This window comes from Trichechus manatus, unplaced genomic scaffold (assembly GCF_000243295.1).
Source record: "Trichechus manatus latirostris isolate Lorelei unplaced genomic scaffold, TriManLat1.0 scaffold00003, whole genome shotgun sequence".
In the NCBI taxonomy this organism is placed as follows: domain Eukaryota; kingdom Metazoa; phylum Chordata; class Mammalia; order Sirenia; family Trichechidae; genus Trichechus; species Trichechus manatus.
The window spans coordinates 36,441,176-36,467,362 of NW_004443939.1; the positions used below are offsets into that span (position 1 = coordinate 36,441,176).

The following is a 26,187-nucleotide window of genomic DNA, read 5'->3' on the forward strand; positions in this document are numbered from 1 at the left end:
AACTGAAGGGTCAGTGGCTTGAATCCACCAGCCACTCCACGGTAGAAAGATGTGGCAATCTGCTCCTGTAAAGATTACAGCCTTGGAAACCCTATGGGGCAGTTCTACTCTGTCCTACGAGGTTGCTGTGAGTTGGAATTGACTTGATGGCAATGGGTCTATTCAATGTTATGTTACTGAATTTTTTGCAACCCACTTAACTGTAGGGCTTTACTGTACCATCTATTTCACTGGATTGTTTTGAGAAATTTTAAATGAGTTGATGTACATAAAGTGCTTGGCATTTAGTAAGTGATCAATACACATTAGTTTATTACTGTTATTATTACAGTCAATCCTCACTATTTGCAGATTCCGTATTGGAGAATTCGCCTATTTGCTAACAATACTGGTGGTGCTTTTGTGGTCATTGGAGACATGTGCATACTCAGTCCTAGCTGAGGTCAAACAAGGCTGGTTTGGCAACAATTTACTAATTCAGTGTTCGTGGGGACTTCAAGATAGCGGCTATAAATGGGACAGGAATACACTGCAAACGTTAACTATGATTTCTACGTGGGAGGTCCAAGGCAGTTACTATTCAAAGACAGGTAGATATGGTCATGTGGAGGCAGTGGATGAGGAGAAAAGTGACCTTATGTAGTTTCGTGTGACTAAAGCAAAAAACAAAAAACAAAAAACCAAGCCTCTGCTGTCGAGTCGATTCAGACTCATAGCAACCCTACAGGACAGAGTAGAACCGCCCCATATGGTTTCAAGGAGTGGCTAGTGGATTCGCACTGCCAACCTTTTGGTCAGCAGCCATAGCTCTTAACCACTGCACCACCAGGGCTCCTACTAAAGCAAAGGGTGTTGAAAAAAAGCTGTAAAATTAGGTTGGTGCCAAGTCACGAAGGATACCAAATGCCAGGCTAAGGAGTTTTGGTACTTTATGCTGCAAGAAAATGAAAGTAGCAATCATAGAGTTGTATAGTAGCTTGTCAAAGGCTAAAGGATGCATCTGGTTGTGAAGTTCAAAATGAGTGCCGTCTACTACATTCTAATATGGAAAATGTTTACATTATAGTTCATTTTAAAGAACGTATGTACACACACTTTAGATAGCTTTCACTGACCAGAGCTGAAATAAAATACTTTACAATGAAGTGCAGATTCCCAAAGGTTTACTTAAGGGCTTATTTTTATTTAAGCAGTCTTTATTTTTTAAGCATCCCCCCTCCTCCAGTACAACTCTAATTTCAAAACCACTATTTCTGAAATATTGATGAAACTGGAAAAAGAGGTTTCTAAATTGGTGATGCTTTGTGCTATGTGCATCTGACCAAACTAGTAGCAACATGATGTCAAACACAAATGGAAACCAAGTCTATAATTATAACTCAAAGCAACAATGGTATCAAGCAGAAATTAAAATCTCTAGTAAAAGATGATGATTTGCAGGTTTAATTTGAATTTTACTCTTTACATTATTTCAAATCAGAAAGCTCTTGCTACTCAAGTTCAAACAGGGTACAGTGGACATGTTACTTTCGTCTCCTCAGTAACCACCTTTCCTCTCCTGCTCTCTACACCTTCCTTTCTCTGATAACTTCCCCTTCCTCTGGAGGAATTCTTCTCCTGATCAGCTCAGGAATGGAATGTGATCCAATCTGGGCAAAATCAAAGCACTTTCCTGAAAATTTATATAGCTTGATGTCATGTTTTTGGGGTTCCTGGGTGATACAAACGGTTTGTGCATGTCTACTAACCTAGAGGTTGGTGGTTTGAACTCACTCAGTGGCACCATGTAAGAAAGACCTGGTGACCTGCTTCTGTAAAGATTACAGCCAAGAAAACCCTATGGAATAGTTCTACCCTGTAACACCTGGGGTCACCAGGAGCCAGAACTGACTCGACAGTAACAGGTTTGGTTTTCTTTCTGCTGTTGTTTTGGGTCACTGGTTGTGATGATGTAAGCTGAAACTGTCAATCACTATTGCCCACCATCTTCACCTCACTGACACCTACTCCAAAAGGAACATCCCCAAAGAGAAAGTCTACCCGGAAGAGAAAACCAATCTGGAAAAAAGAACATCAAAGTATGGGAGATGGGAAGATGTCTGGACCTCCCCGTGTATGAGCCAATAAATTGTCTTTCATGCTGACACTGGTATGAATTGGGTTTCTGTCACCTGCAACTGAAGGACAGTTGATTAAAATTGAAAGTGCACAACATCTATCTTAAAATAAACTTAATTTCAATGATACCTCTTTTTAATGCAGCAGTATATGATCAAATTAGACTAGGCATCTCTGTGCAAAATTTAGAAGAGTAATATGAAATCAGGTACAACACACAGTATATGTCAACCAAATTAAACAAAATGAATATGGGAAATCATTGTCATTACGTGTTTAACATTTTAATATACATTGTGAAACCTGAATCCCACTAATTGCTACAAGGAAACAAATTGGCACACTTTGGAATCTTAAATATCTATTATAGTAACTCTCTTTAATTCATATTTATAAAAGGAACAGATGCAAAATTTGTTTACTGTAATTTATGGCTATTAATCCCTTATGTCATAATTAGCAATTATGAATGGTCAACATTCCCTTTGAAATCACCGTTTAAAAAATAAAGGTGGCCAGGTGGAGCTTTTCTCCTTTAAAAATTTGATTCATGAACAAAATGCAGGATGTTGAACTTAACATGGGTCAAGGAATTTGTTTACTTATGAGAATTTGTCAAAAATCCAAAAATGGAGAGGGCCTCTAGAAACAAACTACTCTTAATGTGACAAAGTTCTAGGGCTCTAAGTGAATTATTCCAGTTTCACCCCCTCCAAGCCTGTAACATGGTTATTCACTAAAACACATGTTTACTATAAATCCTGTGGGAATTCAAGTGCATATTAATCAAATGAGCTGATGGTTATATTTGAGGAAACTCTGCTTGTTAAATTCTTTCCAAAGGAATAGTCTATAGCTGAAAAATCTGATAGAATTCTAGAAAACAGAGATGGCAAAGATGTATTATATCATGTGGTTTTTTCTTCCCCCTAATGGACAGGGTAAAGTACAGGATAAATCCTTTGGTTTTTGTCCAGTTTTCAATTTAAATTCTAGAAGGGATGGAACTCCACACTTTTCTTGGAAATGAGACTACATCATAACAGATTTCACTGTCAGGAAATTCCTCTCCACCCTGATATTCAGATCACATGTTCTTTTTGTGTACTTTATCCCACTTTTCTCAATAATAACTCTGTGATACATTTAATTCAATTCCATCCTATTCCTTGCCTACTTCACAGAGACAAATTTCACTTTCAGATTAAGTCTGAATCCCCTGAAATCCCATTAACTTGTCTCTCCAGTAATATTATAAACAACGTAATTCTATATGAATTCTTTACCATAAAAGAAGATTCCTGAAGTTGCTTTATAGTATATATATATATATATATCTGAAATTACAAAGCCTTCTTTTTCTCTTTTTTTTTGCAATATTGTCTTTTGGATTTTCTTCTACAATTTCTACCTCAAGTTATATACATTTCTGTTCTATAAGTTTCTCCTAAGCTCATCTTCCCATCATCTTTTCATATTTCTAATTTTTCCAGGTCTCTTTAATGAATACCTCTGGTTTTTTTGGTCTAAAACTTATTCCAATTGTCAAATAAAAATGAATTTCTTTAATGTCCAATGTTGTCAATGTTTTCTTAACCATTAAATACACAGATGCAATACAGATGTAATAATCTTTTACTCTTTTATAGTCACATTGTGATTTCATAACTGTATAAATTCCAGTAAAATTAGGAAACTTTAATTTCAATATGTGAGATCATAATGCACACAGAGCTGCCATAAGGTATAAATTAAACCATGTATATACGTAAATACACACATATACATTCCAATAACAAATTGAAGAGTTCCAAATGTTTTTTCTTTAGTTATTGCTAGACGTTTCAAAACAGCGTAAAAGTGGCCATCACAATACCCCTGTGTGGTAATAGAGTGCAGTGAAAATGGAATGAAAGGCACAGAATTCATAGTAAGATACAGTTCACTTTGTGAATAAAAGCCAAAATTCATTAGCACTGACGGTTCAAACAGGAAGGCGGAGCCAACGATTTTCTTAGCCAAATATAAGAAATTATCATTAACAGTATTTACTAAGTCTTTACAAAGACACTGTACTGGCTACTACCAGTACCCATCAGTCATCTCAAGAGGGAAAGGTTACATACAAATCTCAAAGACAAGAAAGGACAACTGGTGAGGATCAGTTGTCCTGCAGCTGGACAGTTTGTCACATGGCCCTCCGGTTTAGTGAGCTTCCACTGCAGAGAATGCCAACTTTGTGGCTGACACAGCTGACCTTGCACCAAACTAACAAATAAAAAAGCTTTCAGCCTATGGACTTAAGCATGTTAAAAGCCAGGGTCTAATGAGCCCTCTATTGATCAGGTGCAAAAAAGGGTTCTTAATATGAAGAAGGGCCTTACAAGTAAATTCAAGAGGCTAGAAAATACATCTTTTTCAAAAAACAAACAAACAAACAAACTTTTTTAGGTTAATTACTTTCCAGACAAATACAAAATTCCAACCACCCACTGACATTACTCCAATCTTCCAACAGCCAGCCAATGCATAGTCCTCTGCAATTGTCTGGGAATTTTCACCTTCTTCCAGAAGAAATGCTCAACTTTCACTGCCAAAGTTTTTGGTAGATTCACTTTTCACTGAGAAAAAAAAAGTAAACATACAATCAAGTGTTTATACTGTTTCTGTTTAGCCTGTTCTGTTATTCCCCCTCTTGCCTCCCTTCTAATGCGCAGCAGCAGCACTGTTCAGGAGGGCTGACAAGCCATGTCATGTCCCCAGGCAGCCAGGATATACAATTCTGGCCACAATAAATAGAGAAACGATGTCTGAAAGTGGCAATTATATTTTGTGAGGTAACATCCTTCCTGACTTTGTGGAAGATTCAGGAATGGTCACTTCACGGTGTGGTTATGATCCCATACTCAGAGCACTGAATAGATCACTATGATCGTACAGGCTGGCCAACTGTGGTTGGAATAAATTTTTCCATGATTTCATTTTTTTTTTAAACTTAAAATTGAGGGTCAGTATATGTTGACTGAATGTGGGCTGACAGAAGACTAATCACCATCTCCTTTCTTCCATCGGAAAGAAGAATAAGAACTGGAGTCAAAGGTCTTGTTTTGCCTAGAATGAGCAAGACAGCAAATTCACTCACTAAACTGAGTTCCTTGAGGACAGAGACTGGATTTTTCCACCCTATATCCATCCCCACAGCACAGCATGGAGTAAGCACCCAATCAATGTTTGCTGAATCAACAGCACTGCAAGTCACTCTGTCTCTATTTTAGTTGTTTTTTCTTGCCATATCTGTAAAACGGGAACCAGAGTGACAGCTCTATTAATTTTGCTATATTATGAAGCTAGCGTCCCTGGGTGGTGCTAACAGTTAACACTCAATACACTTGGCTGCTAACCAAAAGGTTGGAGGTTTGAGTCCACCCAGAGGCATCTCAGAAGGAAGTCCTGGTGATCTACTTCTGAAAAATCAGTCACCGAAAACCTTATGGAGCACAGTTCTACTCTTACAAACGTGGGGTTGCCAGGAGTTGAAATCGACTTGATGGAAACTGTTTTTTTTTAAATTATGAAGCCAAAAGGAAATAATATATAAAAACAATTTGAAAGGTGCTGAGTTTAAAATACAGATTATTTTGCTTGAGGCTCACAGCTGTCTACCTCCTTTGTACAGATAAGAAAAGTAAAGCTCAGAGGAACAGTGAATGCTCTAGGGCCCACAGCTAATAAGAACTGATGCTAGAACCGTAACTTGGACCTTTGCCTCATATTCCAACTGCCAAGTTCCTTGGGGTTTGCTGATGGTACCTAGATTTTAGACTGTACCGACAACCACACTGGTGTTTACGGAGCCCACCCTATCTGTGTTTCATTCCATTGTGCATGGGGTCACCATGAGTTAGAGGTTAACTCGATGGCAGCTAACAACAACAGCTCTGTGAGTAAGGCACTGGAATAGGTTCCAACCAGGATATGGTCCCCGTTCTTGTGGAATTTTATAAACTCTAGCAGAATCCTTCAACTGTCTCTATGATATTACAAGTTAGCTGCTTTCTCCTCTGGTCTCCTCAGCACTTTATGCAAACTCTATTACAGCACCTATTTCATTACAAAGCTTACATGTGTGTTCTTGTGCCTGAGATCCACCTCCCTCACCTTTCCCATACCCCACAGACACACACACACACACACACACACACGCATACACAGAAAAAAAAAGGAAGATAGAGGAGTAAGGAGGAATGGGGGAAGAGAAAGGGAGGGAGAATGGTGAAAGGATTTATTGGCCAACAAGAGACTGATGTATGAGTTGAACAGAAGCAGCTGCTATGCCAGATATTTCCACTAATTCAAATAATCAATTTTGGGTTTGACTCCTTTTCAAAAGGCAGAATCACTTTCTAATCTTAGTTGTATTAGGACAGTGATGTTGCTGTTGTTGTGTGCTATTGAGTTGATCCCAACTCATAGTGACCCTATAGGACAGTGGAGAACTGCCCCATAGGGTTTCCAAGGCTGTAAATCTTTACAGAAGCAGACTGCCACATCTTTCTGCCATGGAGCGACTGGTGGGTTCCAACTGCCAACCTTTTGGTTAGCAGCTGAGCGCTTAACCACTGCACCACCAGGGCTCTTTGAGAAATATATTTTGCTGATATTTTTAAATGAATGGAGCTTTGTACTGTTTGGCAGTTTGGAGAAATATATTCCCATTTCTTTGCCTACTGACATTGCCAGTTTTCTTCTTTTAATAGGCTCCATTCTTTGGAATGAAACGCAGCATCCTTTTATCAAATAATTTAAATCTGCAATTCTCACTTTGGCCAGCAAAGGTTTGTGAACCAAGTAACACCATTCTGAGCACTTCCCATGGACTGATACAAGGCGGGTAAGTAAGCACCACTTGACATCTCCATTACAGTGTGCTACCTTGACTGCTTAACCTTTAGAGTCAACCATCTTCATTCCTTAAAAAGCAAAAATCAAACAAACAAAACTTGCCTACTGTCCATCAGCACAGGCTGATTTCTGAAAAAGTATATTATGGCAATCTGTAACCAAACAAACATTATAATAACTACCCAAGTGTTAAAACTACTGAATCTCAGCCCAGAACCGTATTTCCCCCCAAACTAGAAGACAGACACCTTGTACTATGAACTCAGGATCAAACCCAACATTTTTTGCCTCTAGAGAGGGAAGGAATTTCAAGGCTTTCCAAAGTAAATGTCCTATTCTTGTTTACCCCTTCCTGCATCCTGCAGAATATTCAACGTTGTGAAGTGCTCACACAAAGATACGCATGTACAGGAAGCCCTGGCATTATATTTAGGGTGTGTGTCCTCATGACATGACAACATTGGTATGGTCCTTAAAATCTCTTCCGATTCTTGTTAGTTCTTTGCCCAGCAGCTCTAAGTGATCCTCTGTACTGAAAGCACGAGTCACCTGTGCTTCCTGTACATAAGTCAAGCATCATATATCCATCAGAAAATACATTTTACTTAATTAGGTTCCAAATACACTAGCAAAAGTAGGCTTTTCTTTTTGCTTCATTACAGGAAGCCTTACTTCAATGTGCATTCCTAAACAAGGTAAAAGAGAAGCTGTGTGTGCTGTGTTTATTTACACAGACAATGTTTGCCCTGGCTAGTAACCCACATTACTGAACAAATTTCCCTGAAACCAACATTTACAAAGAGAGCTATGTGAGTTATATTAAGGAAGAAGTAAAGTTTCAAACAGCTTTAAAAAAGTGAAATGGGTCATTTAAAACTGAAATTTCTAATTTACTTTGAGAAAATAAAATTGAATATTCTTAAATTGTGCAAAATATATAGTCAAGAATAAATATAACATTTAGAGATTCTTAACTTATTATTAGGAATTTCACTTTTGCTAATTAAAATTTGGTTTGAAACTGTGGCACTGACAAAAATTTTGGCCACTCTGAAAAAAAATTTCTATTAACTTTTGTTAAGGAAAAAGCTATATACATGTACAAAGAAAACTCACAACATAGGTTACTGCCTGCTATATCCTATAAAGCTAGTATAACAATGAAGCTTGAACAATATATTTCAAGTAACATTCATTATTTTAAAATAACAGTTCGATTCAAGGATTCTATGGTCCTCTGGAGTTTGTTACAATGAAACTTGGTCTGTACTTAAAATTCTTAGCTGAAAGTTCTACCTAACAGTTTTGAGTAAAGTTGGATAAACTCTCTCCCCTTTTTAAAGTGATTACTAAAGAATTTTATTCATCCTCTAGGATCTTGCATTCAGAAACACAACTGGCCTACTTTAATTAGTAGCTGCAAATAAGGAGAAGTAATTTTATACACTAATTCTTTACACATACCTTTTCCAGTTCTCATACTTCCTTTCCTCCAATTTCACTACTTACCAAAAAGGGAAAAATATTACCTACTTTTAAAGACTCACTAAAACGCTAAGGAATATGACCAAGGAAACAAAATCAAGGAAGATAAAATCCGTGGGTTTAAAGAAGAAGATAAAGGATCAAGGCAAATGCAACCAAAATTTTAAAGATAATCTTCCTTGTAACATTATCTCTTTATATAAGATACTAGAAACATTTTGTAATTCCTAATTTTAGGAACCTTTAAAAAAAGAGTTTTAACTAGGAAGTAAATTTATCTGAGCATAGACAAATTACATAGCACATTACTTAAAGACTATTAGCTTAAAAAAAGAGAGAGAAAAACACACAGAACACCAATAAGGCGAAGAATGTCCTTTTATTGCCAGATAATCAATCTGATTCATTCACTTTAAATCGGTATTATAAGCCTACATGCTCTCAAACGGATAGAAGCAGCAGCTCATTCATTTAGTTCTTCAGAGTATTAATTATAGATACAGAGTAAACTCAGTAAGTTAACATAGTGGGAAAACACATATATAAAAAAATTAGGGCACTCATGCACTTGCTTCAGTTATAGTAGAGTTATTCTACAGCATTACAGGAACAAATGAACACTTACCTTGCTGAAGAACTTTCATGTCGGTACTGGATCCTCTCAATACCACATGTAATGTTGGGTACTCAATAATCACTTTGTTCTTCAAATTGTCTAGGAGACTTCTACAAGGATCCAGTTCATAATAACTTTTTAATAGAAAAGTCAAACAATATTAAAAAAGACTCACAAATTAAAAAAAAAAGGCGATCACATTAATTCAGTAAGTATTTACTTAAAATAAGTTTAATACATTCTAAGAAAGTCAGGTAGAAGAACTATTATTATTGAGGTTCTAAAACTACATCGAAAGTATTATCAAATAGTTTGACGTTACAAAAGCTCTAGAACTGCTATTTTTCATATCAAGTAAGGAATGCAGACTTTTATAAAATAGCTATGTTTAATATGCCATGGATTTTTCCTGAATAGAAGAATTACCTAAAAACCCCCAAATCCTAAAATATATTTATTATCTGTCCCATGATAAATAATTCCTAAATGTACAGATTTAAAATTGTTGGTTATAAAATACTTTTGTAAAAACTTTATAAATGGTTTCTAGAAATTTACATTGTCATATAATTAACTTCCCTTTATTTTGAAATTAAAAAATATATATATATTTGGGGCTTTTAAATGGAGCAGAAGTACAAAACTGAAGAAATATGAAGTTTATCAATCTTGGTATCATGACATAGACGTCATATGTGTCACATGTAATCAGATACTACTCGTTGCTGTTGAGCTGATTCTGATTCATGGCGACCCCATGCCTGTAATCTTTACAGAAGCAGAATGCCAAGCCTTTCTTCCAAGGTGATGCTTAGTGGGTTCAAACCACCAAATCTTTAGGTTAGTAGCTGAGTGCAAACTAGCTGTGCCACCAAAGGATCTAATTAGATACCCCTATTCCTTAAAGTACACCGTCCATCTGTCAGTTTGTTGTACTGTAGTGGCTTGCCTGTTGCTATTGCATTAAGGACAAAGTAAGGCTTTCAATGGCTTAAAAATACAGGTTTCAATAGAACTTTCAGACTAAGATTATGAAGAAAGTCCTGGTGATCCACTTCCAAAAATTTGCCAATGAAAACCCTATGGATCAAAACAGAATACTGTCCGATATAGTTCTGAAAGATAAGCACCTTAGGTTGGAAGGCACTCAAACTACACAGTGGCTGCAACAATGGACTCAAGCATACCAATGATTGTGAAGATGGCGCAGGACCAGGCAACACCTAGTTCTGTGGTACGTGGGGTCGCCATGAGTCGGAAGCAACCTCATGGCAACTAACAACAATGTTCCTTAAAGTATGAAATTCTCAAGTCATTACTTAAAAAAAATTTGAGTTGATTAAGGATGAATCTTCATAACATTTCACTTCTCTGGTTTTTCTGTGATGGGAGAAATAGGGATGGAATTTCAGCTCGTTCACTAGGGGTTGCATATGGAAATATGTTGGCATGTGAATAATACCTGTCATGTCAAAGACGAAAAAGCTGAGAACATGCCCACCAGTGTAGTGCAGAAGTTCTCCAACTTTTTTCTCTATTCTACCAATGTCAGATGATGTCTCCATGCAAAACGCACATGCCATGGGAAGTCCAGCATGACAGCTGTAACTCCATCCTTTTCTCTCCCATCCGAGAAAGCACAATGGAATGTAGGTGATCAAGAATGAAGCTATCGTTAGGATACATTTGAATCTGCTATAATTTTGTTTTTAAGAATCAATAAAGTCACAAACTTTGGTATTTCTTAATCAGTAACAAATTACTTGCTCTCACAACTAAGACAGACATGCCGGACGGTTATTAAGAACCCTTGATGGAGTTACCTCTCTTGTGTTCTAAGTTTGTCTCATGCAACAGCTTTTCAAATAGGGAATATTTCAGTGCTTAAAAAAAATGTTATAAAACTTACTGAAGAAGTACATGACAAGTGAGAGGACAACTGTAAAACCAAAACCTTACTTATGTTTGCCTGACCACGCACCTCACTCCTGGAATTAAATCATTCATTTATAATCACAGGATGTTTTTTATGTTGAAAAGAAACTTGAAATGTAAAATACTCAGTTATCCTAAACCAGACACCCTAGTGCCCATAGGACAAAGAACAGACATTCTTTTCCAGTGTAATGTAATACAGATGTGGTTATAACACTTTAAAAGTGCTTCCAGCATTTAAGGATTAAATGCTTCACATCTTTTAAACATTATTTCCCTTTTAAATAAGCAGAAAAGTTAAAGAAGATTAACTATACAAAAGACAAAAGTTAGATTGGGTTAGATACCAAAGTATAAGATTAACTTATGAAGTAAAATATAAAATGGGTGAAACCAAATTTTTCTTAGTAGAAAATGAGTTGAATTCTCAAATAGGAACAAGTAGTATACTATGAACACTTGCAATAACTTATCTTCTGTGCATTCTAACTAAATCATAAGGCTTCTATTAAGAAGCATTTTCCAAATGCTTTCCACTTATTTCAGTTTTTGGTAAATAATTTTCAGTGTATACCCTAATGTTTTAGATCTTTCATTTGTTTGTATAATATTAAATCTTTACTAGGTTTATCTAGATTTCCAAAGCTGAAACAATTAAAAAAAAAAAAAAAGAGAGAGAGAGAGCTCTTCAAAAGCTATATGGAAATCAAAGTCTAATATTATTGAGGATACAGTAAATGTTCCCAGTAAAGAAACATTCAGAGATACTTAAAAATTACCATATCATAAGTTATACATGATTTCAGTCCTAAAACTAGACTGAAGAAATTTTGGTCCCTATTTTATGTGCCAAGCAGGCACTATGCAAAGTACTTAGGATGCAAATACAAAGATTTAAAAGAAACTTGCAACTAATGAAATGCTTTTAAAAATTTTATTCAAATGCAATAAAAATCTGATATGCTGTATAAGAATGTTTTGGTTAGAATCACTGAATTTTATTAATGTTTAACCTAAAATCTTGCATACTTCTAATCACAGCTTTATAGCTATTAAGTGTCAGTAAACTTCTGGACTTCAGTTTTCTAGTCTATTATATTAGGAGGTCAGACTTCACTAAATAATCATTCAGCTAAAATTCTGAGTTTCTTTGATTTTTCTACTACTAATGGTTACTCTTAGTCTACCATTAATATCTACCCATGGTTAAGAAAACTGAAGAAAAGTTATCAAGCACAAATAGGAGTGGCATTTTATGGAGCTGGAGTTTAGTTAAGCGAAGCAGCAACTTGTAGTAGTTACTTGGGTTTGGAGTCTAACACTCTGAGTTAAACTCTTGGCTCTATCACTTACTGGTCTGTGATTTGGGGAAGGCTGCTTAATTTCTCTAAACCCAAATTTCCATGCTTGAAAATGGACATAATGACAGTCTCATCTCAGAGAGTTATTGTGAGGGACAAATGATAAAACATAGAAACTGTTAGCTTATTTAGTCAAATCATGAACCCATCAGGTTTTACACTTATATTTACCTAAAATAATTATACATTCTTACAGAAACTTTAGTAAATGACAAGTCAATGAACTTTTTTAAAAACAAAAAGTGACATTTATTATGTAAGTGCTGAAACACATACTTGCCTTATGTGCATTCTGCATTTTAAGTGTAGCCTTACAACTTTTAGTACAACCTTCACACCATCATTTTATATCACATTTACTTCCAAGAAGCTAAAAGTGCTTTAATGTCATGTTTCTCTTTCCATTATCTCAAGGCAAATTTTAGAAGGTCCACCTTCGCACTGCCTGAAACATTAAGGCTTCAACTCCTTTGCAAGTCATTAAACCACTGAATCCTAAGTGACAGCTTTATCTTTTTGAAATTTCCATTAGTAGAAAGGCTCTACTACTGTAAGACAAACTACTATAGGTTGGAAGAATTACGATAACAACATTTGTCTTTTCTCTTGCCCTTAGGGACACAGTAAGACTTCTCTTGTTATTTCACTTGTTCACCACCCCCACCCCACCCCACCCCGCCCCGGGCTTGCTAGCTGACCCTGCTCTAGGCAGCTTCACAGGGGCATTATGAGGGCAGCATGGCTCAGTAAGCAAAAAAGGTGTTACTCGGACTGACATTATGTAAATAAAAGTCATTCTGATACTCAAGGGTGTGCTTTTAATCTTGGCTCTATGACTAACTTTCAAAGAAACTGGCCAAATTCTTGAACTTCGTTCTCTGCACTTTATTAGCAAATTAGGGTGCCTTTTTTTATTCCTCCAAACTCAAAGAGACCAAGAGTTTAAAAAAAAAAAAGGAAAGTCACAAATTTCCCATCTAATCATGACATCCCTTGGGTCATCATCTTCCTATGCCTTAAAAAATACTAAAACTAAGTTTAAATATTCTCCAAATTTAACAATCTAGTAGCTAGTCCTTAGGCCAGTATTTTCCCACTATAAAATAAGGTCACTGTATGAAATGATCACCAAGATTTCTCCAGCTCTAAAATTCTACAATTAATGGTACTTATCTGCCAAAGGCAGCACTTAACCTACATTCTTCATAGTTGAATTTATTTCTCAATCTAGGTTTCTGGGTTAAAACTGCACCTAATACCAAAAGTACAAAGATGAAACTTTGACTTTTTTTCCCCCTTTAATTAGCCTTCATATAAATCACTTTATTGTTATCTGACAGCTAAATGTTTTACATTTACACTTATCAAATTTCTTTAATATAATGCAAACGTAAAAGTCCTAAACTTACTTTAATAGAGAATTAACGAAGTAAACAATCTCACTTTCAAATCAACATATTAAAAGAGAAGAAAAAAACTACGTTGTTAATGAAGCAAGCACCATAATAGATGGAGAAAAACGATACGTAAGCTCAAATTAAAATGTACAAAACAAAGCTAGGCACAGGTGTCCACCAGTTTTAACTCTTCTATTTTAAAATAAACGCTAGTATTTAAAATTTCTCCAAATAATATTCCTGTGTAACAATTTTTGCAACTCATAATGTCCAAGTCACATTAGAAACAGATCTTATGACATTTTTTTTTCTTATCTAGTCTTAGCTTTCACATTAAAAAAAAAAAAAAAACGCAATAACTGAATTAGTGGTTTGCTGCACTTTGTTTTGGGGTTTTTATGTATCTGCAATGAGGACGACATACACGTGCTTAACTTGGGGCACCAGCTGTGAGTTGTGTACTGCAGACATATGCCTCAACTGAGAAAGTTCAACCCTTCAGACGAAGTCTAACCATGATATGAAAGCTACAGACGTGATGAAATAAAGTGACCGATTACTCATTTTAAAACATGCTTTAAAGAGGACCTTACAAGGTCTGACTTGTTCTAGTTGCCATTTCTTTAGAGTCTTTTCTAATCCTCACTTATAACCTCAATTACTTTTAAATGTAGAAGGCCTGGGTTCCAATCTTATCACTGGTCCTGAGCTCTGACTCCTTAAGGGGATTTAGTTTTCCTAATTATAATGGTGGGAGGAGTCCCTGGGTGGTGCAAACGGTTAATGTGCTCTGCTTCAAAAAGTTGGAGTTTTGGGTCCACCAGGTAGGGCACTGGAAGAAAGCCCTGATGGTCTACTTCTGAAAAATCAGCCACCGAAAACCCTATGGAGCACAGTTCTGCTCTGACACACATGGAGTCTAAACTATAACCTGTTAATATGTTTAAAAAAAAAAAAAAAAAAAAACCTGTTGCCACCGACTCGATTCCGACTCATAGCAACCCTACAGGACAGAATAGAACTGCCCCACAGGGTTTCCAAGGAGCATCTGGTGGATTCAAACTGCCAACCTTTTGGTTAGCAGCCGAACTCTTAACCACCACGCCACTAGGGTTTCTAGTTAGCACAAAAAGTACAAACTCTGTAAACAAACAGACCTGAGTTCAAAATCATAACTTGGTTCCCTTGGGTTAGTCAATTTCTCAGAACCTAAGAGTCCTCTCTTGTAGAGATAAGTACTGTAAGAGAATCAAACAAAGCATGTGAAAACGTTGCCAAGTACAGTACCTGGCATTTATTCATCAATTAATTTCTGAAATATTTACTGTCTACCATGTACAGGTAGTCTGCTAGGTAACGAAGATATGTTGTCATTAGCTGCAATTGAGTCAATTCTGACTCATGGTGACCCCATGTGTGCTGAGTAGAATTGCTCCATAGGGCTTTCAAGGCTATGACCTTTCAAAATATACATTTCTTCTGCAACTAAACTGAATGCAAGAGTCTTATCAATACAGACTCTTACATCTTCAATCTTTATTAGGAAGCATCATTTTGTAAAATATGACAAGGTTCCTCAAATAAATTTTTGCTTACTTACAGGCAGGTTAAATAGTTCATGAATTAACTACTGTTGTTGTCGCTAGTTGTCGTCAAGTTGATTCCGACTCATGGTGTAACTACACCACAGAGCATTATTTTTAGAATTGGCAGGAACTTAATTCAGTCTTTGTTTTCTAGGTGGGAACACTGAAGTCCTGAGAAGTTAAGTAGCTTACTCAGAATCACTCAGGGAGATGAAGAGTTGGTACTAGAAAACAGGTCTTGTGATCTCCTTTACTCAATTGTTTGTTCGTTCATTCATTCCTCACTCAACACATATTTACTGAGCAACTATCATGCAGCAGACACTGTTGTAGGTCCTGGAAATACAGCAGTGAACTATTAGGTATTTACTAAAGGTGAAAATGATGAAAGCTTTCTCGGAAACACACCCACACACGAGGTGGAGACAGGAATAAGCTAGGTGTCTACAAGACTGAATAGAGGGTGGATATGGGGATACAGGTAGAAGTCATACAGTTTTGGTATTTATAATAAATTACAGTGAAAGCTCTGGTTAGAGAGGAGGCTCAAGCTATTCGGCTAAAATGAAATAGTTGAATCACTTAGAAACTTCAATTACTCATGTCATTATTCCCTCCGAAGAAAAGAAAGTTGGCTACAAAATATTATATACCATACCTAGCACAGATAAATTTAGTGGATTAATACCAAGTAAGAGTTAAAACATTTCCCAAGTTTTTACAGAAAACTCTCATTTTATATTGCACATAATTCTCTTAACCAATAATCAAAATAGTACATATCTGAAATGAGATCATCATTATGGAAACTGCAGGCTTGTAATCTGCAAAGAATTTGACCATTATATTACTTTGGATCTACTCTTCAGCATAGCCTCTCAAATTAAAGTTCTCAAATTCACAGTTGCTGAGACTTCAATAGTTGTGTTCGCATCTATCCTGTAAACACTCACCCAGCTGTGCTAACTAGATGAGCCTCGGCTTGTCTAGAGTTAAGTATACAATTCTTATCATAAAACTGTTTCCAGGAGAATGCTAAATGTTCATTTCATTCCACCAATGGAAGAGTGCCATCTCTGAGATGATAAAAATGTTTAACATTCTGGTCTAAATTTTCCTTTATGTGCATGGATATCCTTCAGTTTGATTCTAACGTTTTTTAGTCCTCAAATGGTTAGTTGTTTCCTTTGTTCCTGAGCCTAGACCCAAAATGTGGTGAAAGGTTAATACCATTTTGAACACATACTCACACTGATTATAACTTTGACCTTGAGAACTGACTCTGACTTTGAGAAATAATCAATAATCCCGAAAAGGTCTAACAAAGAAGTGGGGTTGGACTTCACATAATCTAAGAACATGTATTACGGCCATTATGGTGCTGAGAAGCACGTACTATATTGCAAACAACATACTAACGCTCTGAAGGCAGGCAGGCCTAGGTTTGGATCTAGGTTCCATCATCTAGTGGTTACATAGTTGACACAGGGTTCTCTATACAATTATAATTGTGATGTATAATGTATCTATAACATAATTATAATTCATGTAAAGTTTTTAACAGAGAACCTAAAAAATAGTAGGCACCCAATAAAAGGTTGTTTTCAATACTTACTATATTTAATAAAGGCATCACCTATTAGCCTCCAGATTTAACCTTGATTTTAATTCACCCTTGTAGCAAACATTGTTCTGTGTTTGGAAAAACTTATTCTGGGTCTTCCTAAATTTTTGCTTACACATATCCTAAAATAATTTTAGAAAACAATGTATGCTTTTGTACATTTTAAAACAGAGATCTAAAATTTCATTTTAAATCTTTGCTTGTTAAGTTTAAATAGATGTAAAGTATATAGTTTATGGTATATTGTAAATATTCATGATATAAAATGAAACCGTAACATCACTCGTAAGTGGATCAACTACAATCTAAATACCATGGAAATTTGATACCAATATGATCCATTTAAAAAGTATATGAACAGTACTTCTGTCATAGTTAAGAATTTTATACTATTTCTTTTCTCCTTGGATTTGTATTTTCATTCCAATTCTCTCACAGAATTTTAGCCTAAATATATTTTTATGCTTGGAAATCTTTTATTGATTACTTGACCATACTTCTCTGCAATAAAAACGTGTACGTAAATTAAATTTTTAATTTCATTACCTATGACCTTAAGGCTTTAAATGCTAAAATTACTTCTGGACCACATAATTTAAACTACTATTAATAAATCGATTAAAACAACACAAGTATATTATAAATGTTGACAGAGAGTGATTAAACATTTAAAGTAAAGTTTTATTGGAAATGCATCTCTAAATGTGCTGGATGAGTGCCAACAACAGCATCTTCTATTAGATGCAAGGTTGTTTACCGAAGATTCTTAGGGGAATTAAGTGATCTTCCCCCATTTATTTCTACAGTAGACATTCACACAAGTAAATTCCAAAAGGAACACAAGAGAAAGTTTAAGTAATCCCATTTAGAAAGCAAACTGCTGTTATTCACTAACCCTTCCTTTATCACTGTTATTTGCAAAGGATCTACCTAAAAGGCAGAAATGTTTCCTGGCTATGTATATAAAACAAGGCATCTGAAAGTAGTTAATATTATTTGTAGAACTTTAAGAATTCTTTTAGTGTTCTCTAATATATTTAATACTGTACCATTGTTATTGTTATCAAAATAATCTTTACTTTCAAGACCTTCAGTTTTCTAAAGGCAGGATTTTTTTTAATTCCAATTTTTAACTAGATACTACACATTTTCTATTTAGAATACCTTGAAAGTAAATTCTCCAATCATTCTACGTAAACCTGAACCAAGATCATTTAATTTTCCCTTTCTAGTTTAATTGGGCAAAGGTTACAGGCTAGTATTTTTAATGGCATAAAATATTTGATTCAAAAAAATTCATCCTGATATCAAATAACCCATTTCTTTACCACAACTTCAACAAATCAACTGAACTGACATCTACCAAACACTTATTAAATAAAATACATTACGTTAGGCACTGTACGGGATCCCAAAATGTCCTCAAGGAGCTTCCCACCCTGGCCAGTTTCTCAAGTGTGGTCCCAGGGATCACTTATATATCAAGGTCCCCTAGGAGGCAGAGATTGCAAAAAAAATGCAAGTTTCTGGGTCCTATGTTAGATTTATTAAACCAGAACCTCTGAGGGTACGCTGGGAACCTATATTTTTACTAGCTGTCCTAGATGATTATGATAGACACTGAAATCTCAGAAGCACTGCTATAGTAAGAGAACACAGATTATGTGCTCAACTGGGGAGATGTTTATGATAAGGGAGAATAACTGGCCAGTAGGGGCATGGAGGGACCTGGCAGGACTCTGGGATGAGGAAACCAAGAGACAAGGCTCTCAGGATCAACTAGGGTTGAAAAGTGGTATCCCGTCAGGCAGAGTTGAGAGACTGGCAAGTAACACGAGCTGGGAGGCCTGCTTTACTCTAAGGCAGAAGAGGGTCTTTTCTTGCTGGTGGGCCAAAAAAAAGAGGTAGGTGGGTCTTATCCTTCACTAGCATAGTGTTATAGGATCATTAGGAGGTCTTTTCATAAACAAAACCAATTTCTCTAAAAGGACATAGGAAAAAGTACCATACCTCTTCACTTCGCTGAAAGTGATTTAAAAATTTCATATTAACGATTCATAAAGATCCAAAGAAAGTAAAGTAAGTTTAGTTTTTTTTTTTAGTTTAAAAAATATCCTCTCTGTTGGCATGGAAATAAAATCATCCAAGAAAAATAGCTCATACTTTTGCTGGTTGCTTTTCAGACAAAAAGTATTCTAAAAGTATTAAATACAGCAAGTGCTGTGGGAAGTGACTAACAGAACCTGTGAAAGTACAATCGGGTAATACCCCAAGAAGAGTAATACTCGTCTGTGACAGTCAAAGCCTAGATAATGTTTTAATTTTGGCTTGGGTTTAAAGTCTAGACTCTTGGTTTTATACGCCAAATTTTGGAAGCAGAGTGAAGGTATGTGTGTCTATCAAAAATGACAAGCCTGGGGTGTCCATGCAAAGATGCCCACACCCTCCACTGGCTACCTGTTATGCCTTATATGTTGAATATATATTCATTGCAGCATGTACCACATATCCATCTCCTCTCCTAGACTGTGAGCTCTGTGCTCTTTGAGGACTATCCTTTTAGATGTCTATGCAATTGCTAAGGAGCCCTGGTGGTGCAGAGGTTAAGCGCTTGGGTATTAATTGAAAGGTTAGCAGTTCAAATCCACCAGCTGCTGCACAGGAGAAAGATGTGGCAGTCTGCTTCTGTAAAGATTACAGCCTTGGAAACCCTATGGGGCAGTTCTACTCTGTTCTATAGGGTTGCTATGAGTCAAAACCAACTCGATGGCAACGGCTTTGGTTTTGGTTTTTTATGTAACCCCTAGGGTTAGCACTGTGCTTGCACATGGAAGAGGCTCAATGAATATTAACTGAATAAATAAAAAATACAGACTTGACCAATCTTAACTCATTCATACTTCAGGTCAAGTTCATATATCAAAAAGCTTACTCTCTGAGCAGATGCTACTTTTTCTGAAGTAACTTTAAGTAATTTATTATAATCTTGCTCTCTCTAATCTCTCTCACTTTACGTATTGAGAAATGAGGTCTCCAACTGGTTAAATAACATAAGGTTACAAATGACCAATGAAATAATCCTTTAGAGCGTGGGTCAGCAAACTATAGCCAGCAGGTCAAATCTGGCCCACTGTCTGTTTTTGTAAATAAAGTTTTATTGGAACACAGTCATGCCCATTTATTTACATATTAACTATGGTTGTTTTTGTACTACAACAGCAGAGTTGAGTAATTACAACAGGGACTGTAAAAACGTTTACTATCTGGCCCTTTGCAGAGAAAATTGTCCAAGCTCTGTTTTTGGACTATTAAAGCGATAGTGACACCTAGTATTAGCAGGCACACATACTTTTAAGTGACTTGGTATATAACTTATTAAAAAAATTAAGACTTGAGCTCCTACTATGGGAAAGTCACTAAGTACTGCAGGAAATAAAGAGATGAAGATGCCTAAGGAAGTCACTGTCCTCAAAGGAGAGTTTATTGTCTTATGTGATAAATTTTATTGGGATAAAATACAAGACAGGATTGTAGAAATCCTTGAAAAGCAAAAACATTTTTTGAGGTTCAAAGGATAAAGAAATTACATCCAGTTTGGGGAAAGGGGATAACAGTTTGTGTAAGGGCTCTACTGAATACCAACAGGCATAGGGGAAGAGAACATACGGAAAACTTACTATGCAGATCAATTATGTAATGCAGGGCAGCAAGAAAGAAGTTGCAAAGAAGTCATGGACAGACCAAGGTCCTTTGCCTGATTTACTAAAAGAATGACAATGCCAGTAACAGGGAAGAGTATCAACATTTGTTGATTGTTGATTAGATGCCAGGAACACAGCCCCTTTAATCCTCATTTAAAACAAACACAGACACACAAATCAGGAAGCAAAGGATGCGGTGGGATGAGATCTAGACATGTTGAGCTAAAGATTTAATGAGATGTATAAGTGAAGGTAGCTGGAAACCTGGATTTAGAGCTTGTGAGAAAGGTTGAAAATTTAGGTAGATTTAGGAGCGATTTGTACAGAAATAATAGTGACGACATCTTAAATAAACAAGCTCCTGAAACCTCATATTCTTCTAATATCCAATTTATGTCAAAAGAAATGTAAACTAACTTGATTGGGTATCTGCCCCCTTGTGGTTAGTGGTGAGTGGGCTGGTGGGAGCATAACTAATATTGAATTTACAGTACTTCAGAGAAGTATAAGAAACTATTTGGCTGAAAGAAGTTACTAAAAAAAAAAGTAATGTGTGATACAGTCAACTGCCAGCCATGTGGAACTTATCATTTTAAACAGATTTCCTCCTTTTATTAAGTAATCTCCAGAAAAAAATGAAAAGTAAAACCTCTCACATTCACTGAGTCAGTTCAGTAAGATGCCGGCCTGAATGTTTTTCTAGTTGCAACTCATAATACATGGATAATACATATTTACTGAGAGCAATTTGTTATGTGTCAGGCACTATGCAAAGTAGTTGACAAATTAATCTTCACAACATTGCAATATCAAGCCTGTCTTGATCTCCACTTTCAGATGGACAAACAAGCTTAGTAATTTTCCAAGGTCTGTATCAAATTTAAAACACTGACTTTACAGAAAATCTGCTTTGATGTAGGTTTGGGTTAAAAGCAAAAAGATTATTTTAGAGCATCTCATAATTTGAGTTAGGTTTGAGAAGTAGTGGTTTAGTGAATTTAGTATCTGTAATGGTGAGATTTTGGTCTAAAAGGCTAATCTGGAATGTCTTCAAGTAAAATAAGAAGGTCTGCTCCATTATTCTGGTAGGATAATACAATGAAACCTATGAGAGCCAGAACTCAATGGGATTGCCTTGTTTTTCTGGGTCTTGGAAGTTTTCTGTGTTTGACAGTGTGCAGTCTTATGACTTTTCTATCACTTCTTTTAGTGGAAAATATTTGAGTTTTCCTCCTCTGACAGGTTTCTGCCTTACACTGGTTCCAAATGTTGCAGGTTTTACTGTATTAGTTTCTTACTGGAATATGATATAATTTCACTCTGAAGGGGTCCTAATAATAAAGGATAGAGAGGTCATTCCTTTTGAAAATAATGTTCCAGAAAATGATGCCACTTCTACTTGTAACTCAACATGCCCTAAGCTTTTCTAGACTTTAACTCTGTCTCTCCATAAACAGCATCCACGCCAGAGACTGCAGTCACCTTTGCTTCTTGCTTCCTATTTATTGCTTCCTAAAGCCAACTGGTCACCAAGTCCTACTGACTCTTCACTTGATTTTTATAGCTGCTTACTGCCAATGGGATGAGATCCAAACTTAGCATTACAGTTGGGTCCCAAACTACCTCTTCAATCTCATTTTTAAAAATGTTTTAAACTACTGCTCTCCATACATCTATATTATTCAACCTCCTTGAGTCACTTACTTGCCTTTTTACAAGACAGCATGCATGCCCTTACGTATCTCAGGGCTGCCTGTACCTTCTATTCCCCTCTGCCTGGATTGACAGTCTCCCCTAGCCACGGCCTGTTCACCTTCAGTAAGGATCAAACATTATATCCTCTACAAAGCCTTCTATGATGACACAAGGACAGCTGCTCCCTTCCCCGTAGCCTCAGAGTACTTAGAAACAGGTCTACTATAGCGTATGTATGTGTGTCTGTTTTCCCCATTACAGCTGAACTGTACCCTATTCATTTTATATGCCTGAAAGATTGAATGTACTTATAATGGTTTCTGAATAAACTTGGAAAGAATCATCTTATAACAGCTTAAACCATGTCTTTATCAAACCAGGAACTTAGAGAAACATCAAAGCAGCAAAGTAAATGTAAAGAACAGAAAATGTGTCTGGGTTTCTTTATGAAAAATAAATAATTTCATTAATAAGTGAAGGTAAAATATATGCTTAAAACTTGAGTAGATCTGGAATATTACAATTGAAGGGACAGTATCAAAGTTGGCTGCTTTCTAAAGGCCTCAGTCAGTAATAATTTAAGTGAGCTGCCCTCTGATAGTACCTGGCCTCACCCAACATAAACGTTTTCTGGTTCAAAACCATTTATTTACTTTCTGAGAATGGAAAGCTAGTAAGAAATAATGTGGCAAAAGGGCACGTGTGGCTTTACTGACACAAGTACCTTACATAAACGTACTTACGTAAATGGGGGGCAGGAATGGTTTTTACTGCTATAGTCCCATAGTGGCTGCTTACTAAGAGACTGCTGAATGAATTAATGAATTTATTATTAAGCTGTATTAACTTATTATAAGAGACAGATTCAAGTCCTGTGTATTCTGGAAAGAAAACTCAAATGGATCAACAACAAACTCCTTAGGGTCAGAAACGCATTGTATGATCCCCTAAATTTAAAAGAAAATGTCATGTATGACAAAGCTAAAGCTTGGAAAACATTCAGTTTGCTCTGGCTGATCAAGCATACCATGAGACAATTGCCATAAATTCCCCAAGAATGGAAAACAAAACCAGTGAAAACAGGGAACACCAAATACTTGGTAAAAAGACTATACACTAAAATTACCGGAATGCTGTAAATCGTAGGATATATTTAAAATCAAACAGCCACAAGGAAACTACATGTTTTTGCCTTCTAAGCACTTTTCAGGAAATAATAAAATCCTCCTATTTAGTATGCTTAAATTAGAAGCCTAACATTTTATAACCCATAATAATCTTACTTAGATGTTCTCTGAATGCACTTCCCTTTAATGACAGAACTGTAATCCTGTATACAATCAAATGTAAATGCTCATCTTAGTCTACCTATGAATGCATTATTTGGAGAACACTGTGTCTTAAAAATGTTCCTGATTAAAATAAAAATCTATTTCTAAATGTATCCCCATAGTATCTAAATCCATTATTCATAATTAGAGGCTGACTTAATAATCAGAAATAAAAGGATGGACCTTATCCCCAATTTAGTTCTACCTTCAGGATAAAAGCTCCCTCAACTGACATTTATGATATTATTATTGCCTCCAAATGATGCCATGAGTACTCAGTTAACTGGTGGGGGGAGGGGAGATGGTTGGGCAATGTTTAAATCCAAGATCTCTGGCCCTGTGTCATAACCTTTTCTCTGCTTCCTCTTCTTTGCTGGTATTTTCAATTATCATTTAGTTCAGCTAACAACTCAAACGGGAAAATCTGAAGGATAAGCTTTCTACACAGATAGGGTAAAATCCAAGTACTTTTCATGTTAGTCATTCTGGCTGAGGTTTAGTTTCAAAACAGTTTATTTTGGGCACTCCCAAAAATCAACACCACCCACTTTTACTTTATTAATCTACCATTCCCTCCCCTTTGGGAACTAACAGGGTTAATCTAAGGCCCAGCTCCGGTCCTCTTTTGGACCCTAAAGAAGGAAGGTCATACAATTAGAGAGAGTAAGGGACTAAAAGGAAGATGAAGCAGAGAAGATGAGTGCCTAGAACGAGGTCAGCTGACCTCCATTTCAGTGCACTTCTTTGACATTTTTTCGTTTAGGTTCATCCACTTTGGCTCTTTGTTAAAAAACAAGCCTCATCAATTTGACTGGTATTCTGGGTTCTGGCCTCCCGGTATCCTGATCTCTTTCTATGCTACTGCATGAAAGTTGTTTCCCCAACTGCTCCCCTCTGGATCCTGCCATTCTGTAGGCATTTCTGCCCTCTCCTAGAAAATCCTGGTCTGCCAGGACACGCTATTTCCATCCCCTTTGCCTTCTCATGGATCTACAGTACACATTTCCAAGTTAAAAGTGATTGCTATCTGGACCCAAGCAGTTTGTCCTATATCGTATATTTTAAAATACTCAGTATCCTACATTTTCTTTTTATCATATACTGTTCTGGTTTTCTTGAATTTTGGAAGAAGAGGGTATTTTGCCACAGTCATGTGTGACTAGCTTGGTACAGCCAGCACATTTCTTCACTGGTCACGGCCCAATCTGCCTTAAAATGGAAGTAAAACAAACCTTCCCTTTCAGGTAGTAGAGAAAATAAAAATGGAAACAACAAAGAAGCAAGCAAGCAAGCAAATATATAAAAAAAATAAAACCCAAACTTTTTCCTGTTAGGAAATGTACTAAAATAAAGTAGTTGTTTTCTTCAGTTTTGGTAAAGCTGTTTTATTACTCGGCTAACGAAATAGGTAAATATAGTGACTCTGGTCAAGCTGATGCTAAAACTCACCAAAACAGATATTTTTATTTAATTCTGCAAAAGCAATCTGGTGTTTCAAATGTAGGCAGTCCCCAGGTAACAAATGAGATCCATTCCTAACTCTGCCTCTAAGTCAAATTTATAAGTCAGTAACAGGTGCATCGGTTCTTAGTTAACCTTATTTTAGTGCAAGAAAAGGCTTGAAGCCTCTTCAATGATTTAAAAGCTATGCATGCAGCAAGAGAAGGTGACTGTGATGAAGAATTTGTAGTGAGTGGGGTTCAATCGTTTCAAAGTGAGGGCAAATTTACAAAACATTAAAGGGCAAGTAAAAGTTGTCCCTAAGTCAGACGTTCGTAAACCGGGAACTGCCTGTACAGGCTTATTAATTTAAATTATAAATAATCACATTCATGCAGCCATTAAATAGTAGCCAATGGATACTATTTACAATTATTCAAGGTCAGGTAAGCACATACAAAGGAAATGAGGCATTCAGTTTTATTCCCCCCACCTCACTGAGGAAAAAGGATTTCCTGAACCAAGACAAGGCAGTAATTTCTGAAGTCACCCATATGTTATGCCCACACTGGCAGCCGAGGATGCAGAGCGATCAAATGCTCAGAGTGGTGCAGAAGTGTTAGAATGGTCAGACAGAAACTGTCACTAGGTCCTCAGAAGAAGACTGGGAGAATATGCAGTTAGTTTCCAGGCCTAAAAAAGATAGAAGAGACAACTATCCAAAACGGTATTTCATTTTTCATGAAGACTCTCAGAGGTGTTCTCCTAGCAGGCCTGTAAGACTAAAGTCACAATATACTCATCAAGTGCACACCATGGTATGAAACATGAGTAACATTTAAAGGAACTAATTAGACAAAATATGGTACAGGTGAAGAATTGAGTTTGTAAGAGGAAACATAGATACTAGAGGAAGGAAGAATTACTTAATGAGTGATCAGAGGTAAATTCCAAGAGAACAATGCAACTGCTCTGTTTAAACATAAATTACATGGA

General features: G+C 36.3%; 1 protein-coding gene across 1 annotated transcript in view; it reads right to left on the reverse strand.

The window, feature by feature from the left end:
- Nucleotides 1-853: 853 nt before the first annotated feature.
- Nucleotides 854-26,187, reverse strand: part of ZNHIT6 (zinc finger HIT-type containing 6) — a 73,150-nt gene continuing 47,816 nt past the window's right edge. Inside the window, exons 9-10 of the mRNA XM_004369120.2 lie at nucleotides 9,131-9,255; nucleotides 854-4,739 (exon numbers count right to left, since the gene is read on the reverse strand). Coding sequence (XP_004369177.1) covers nucleotides 4,699-4,739; nucleotides 9,131-9,255 — 166 coding nt within the window. The 3' untranslated portion in view covers nucleotides 854-4,698. The remainder of the gene's footprint in view (nucleotides 4,740-9,130; nucleotides 9,256-26,187) is intronic.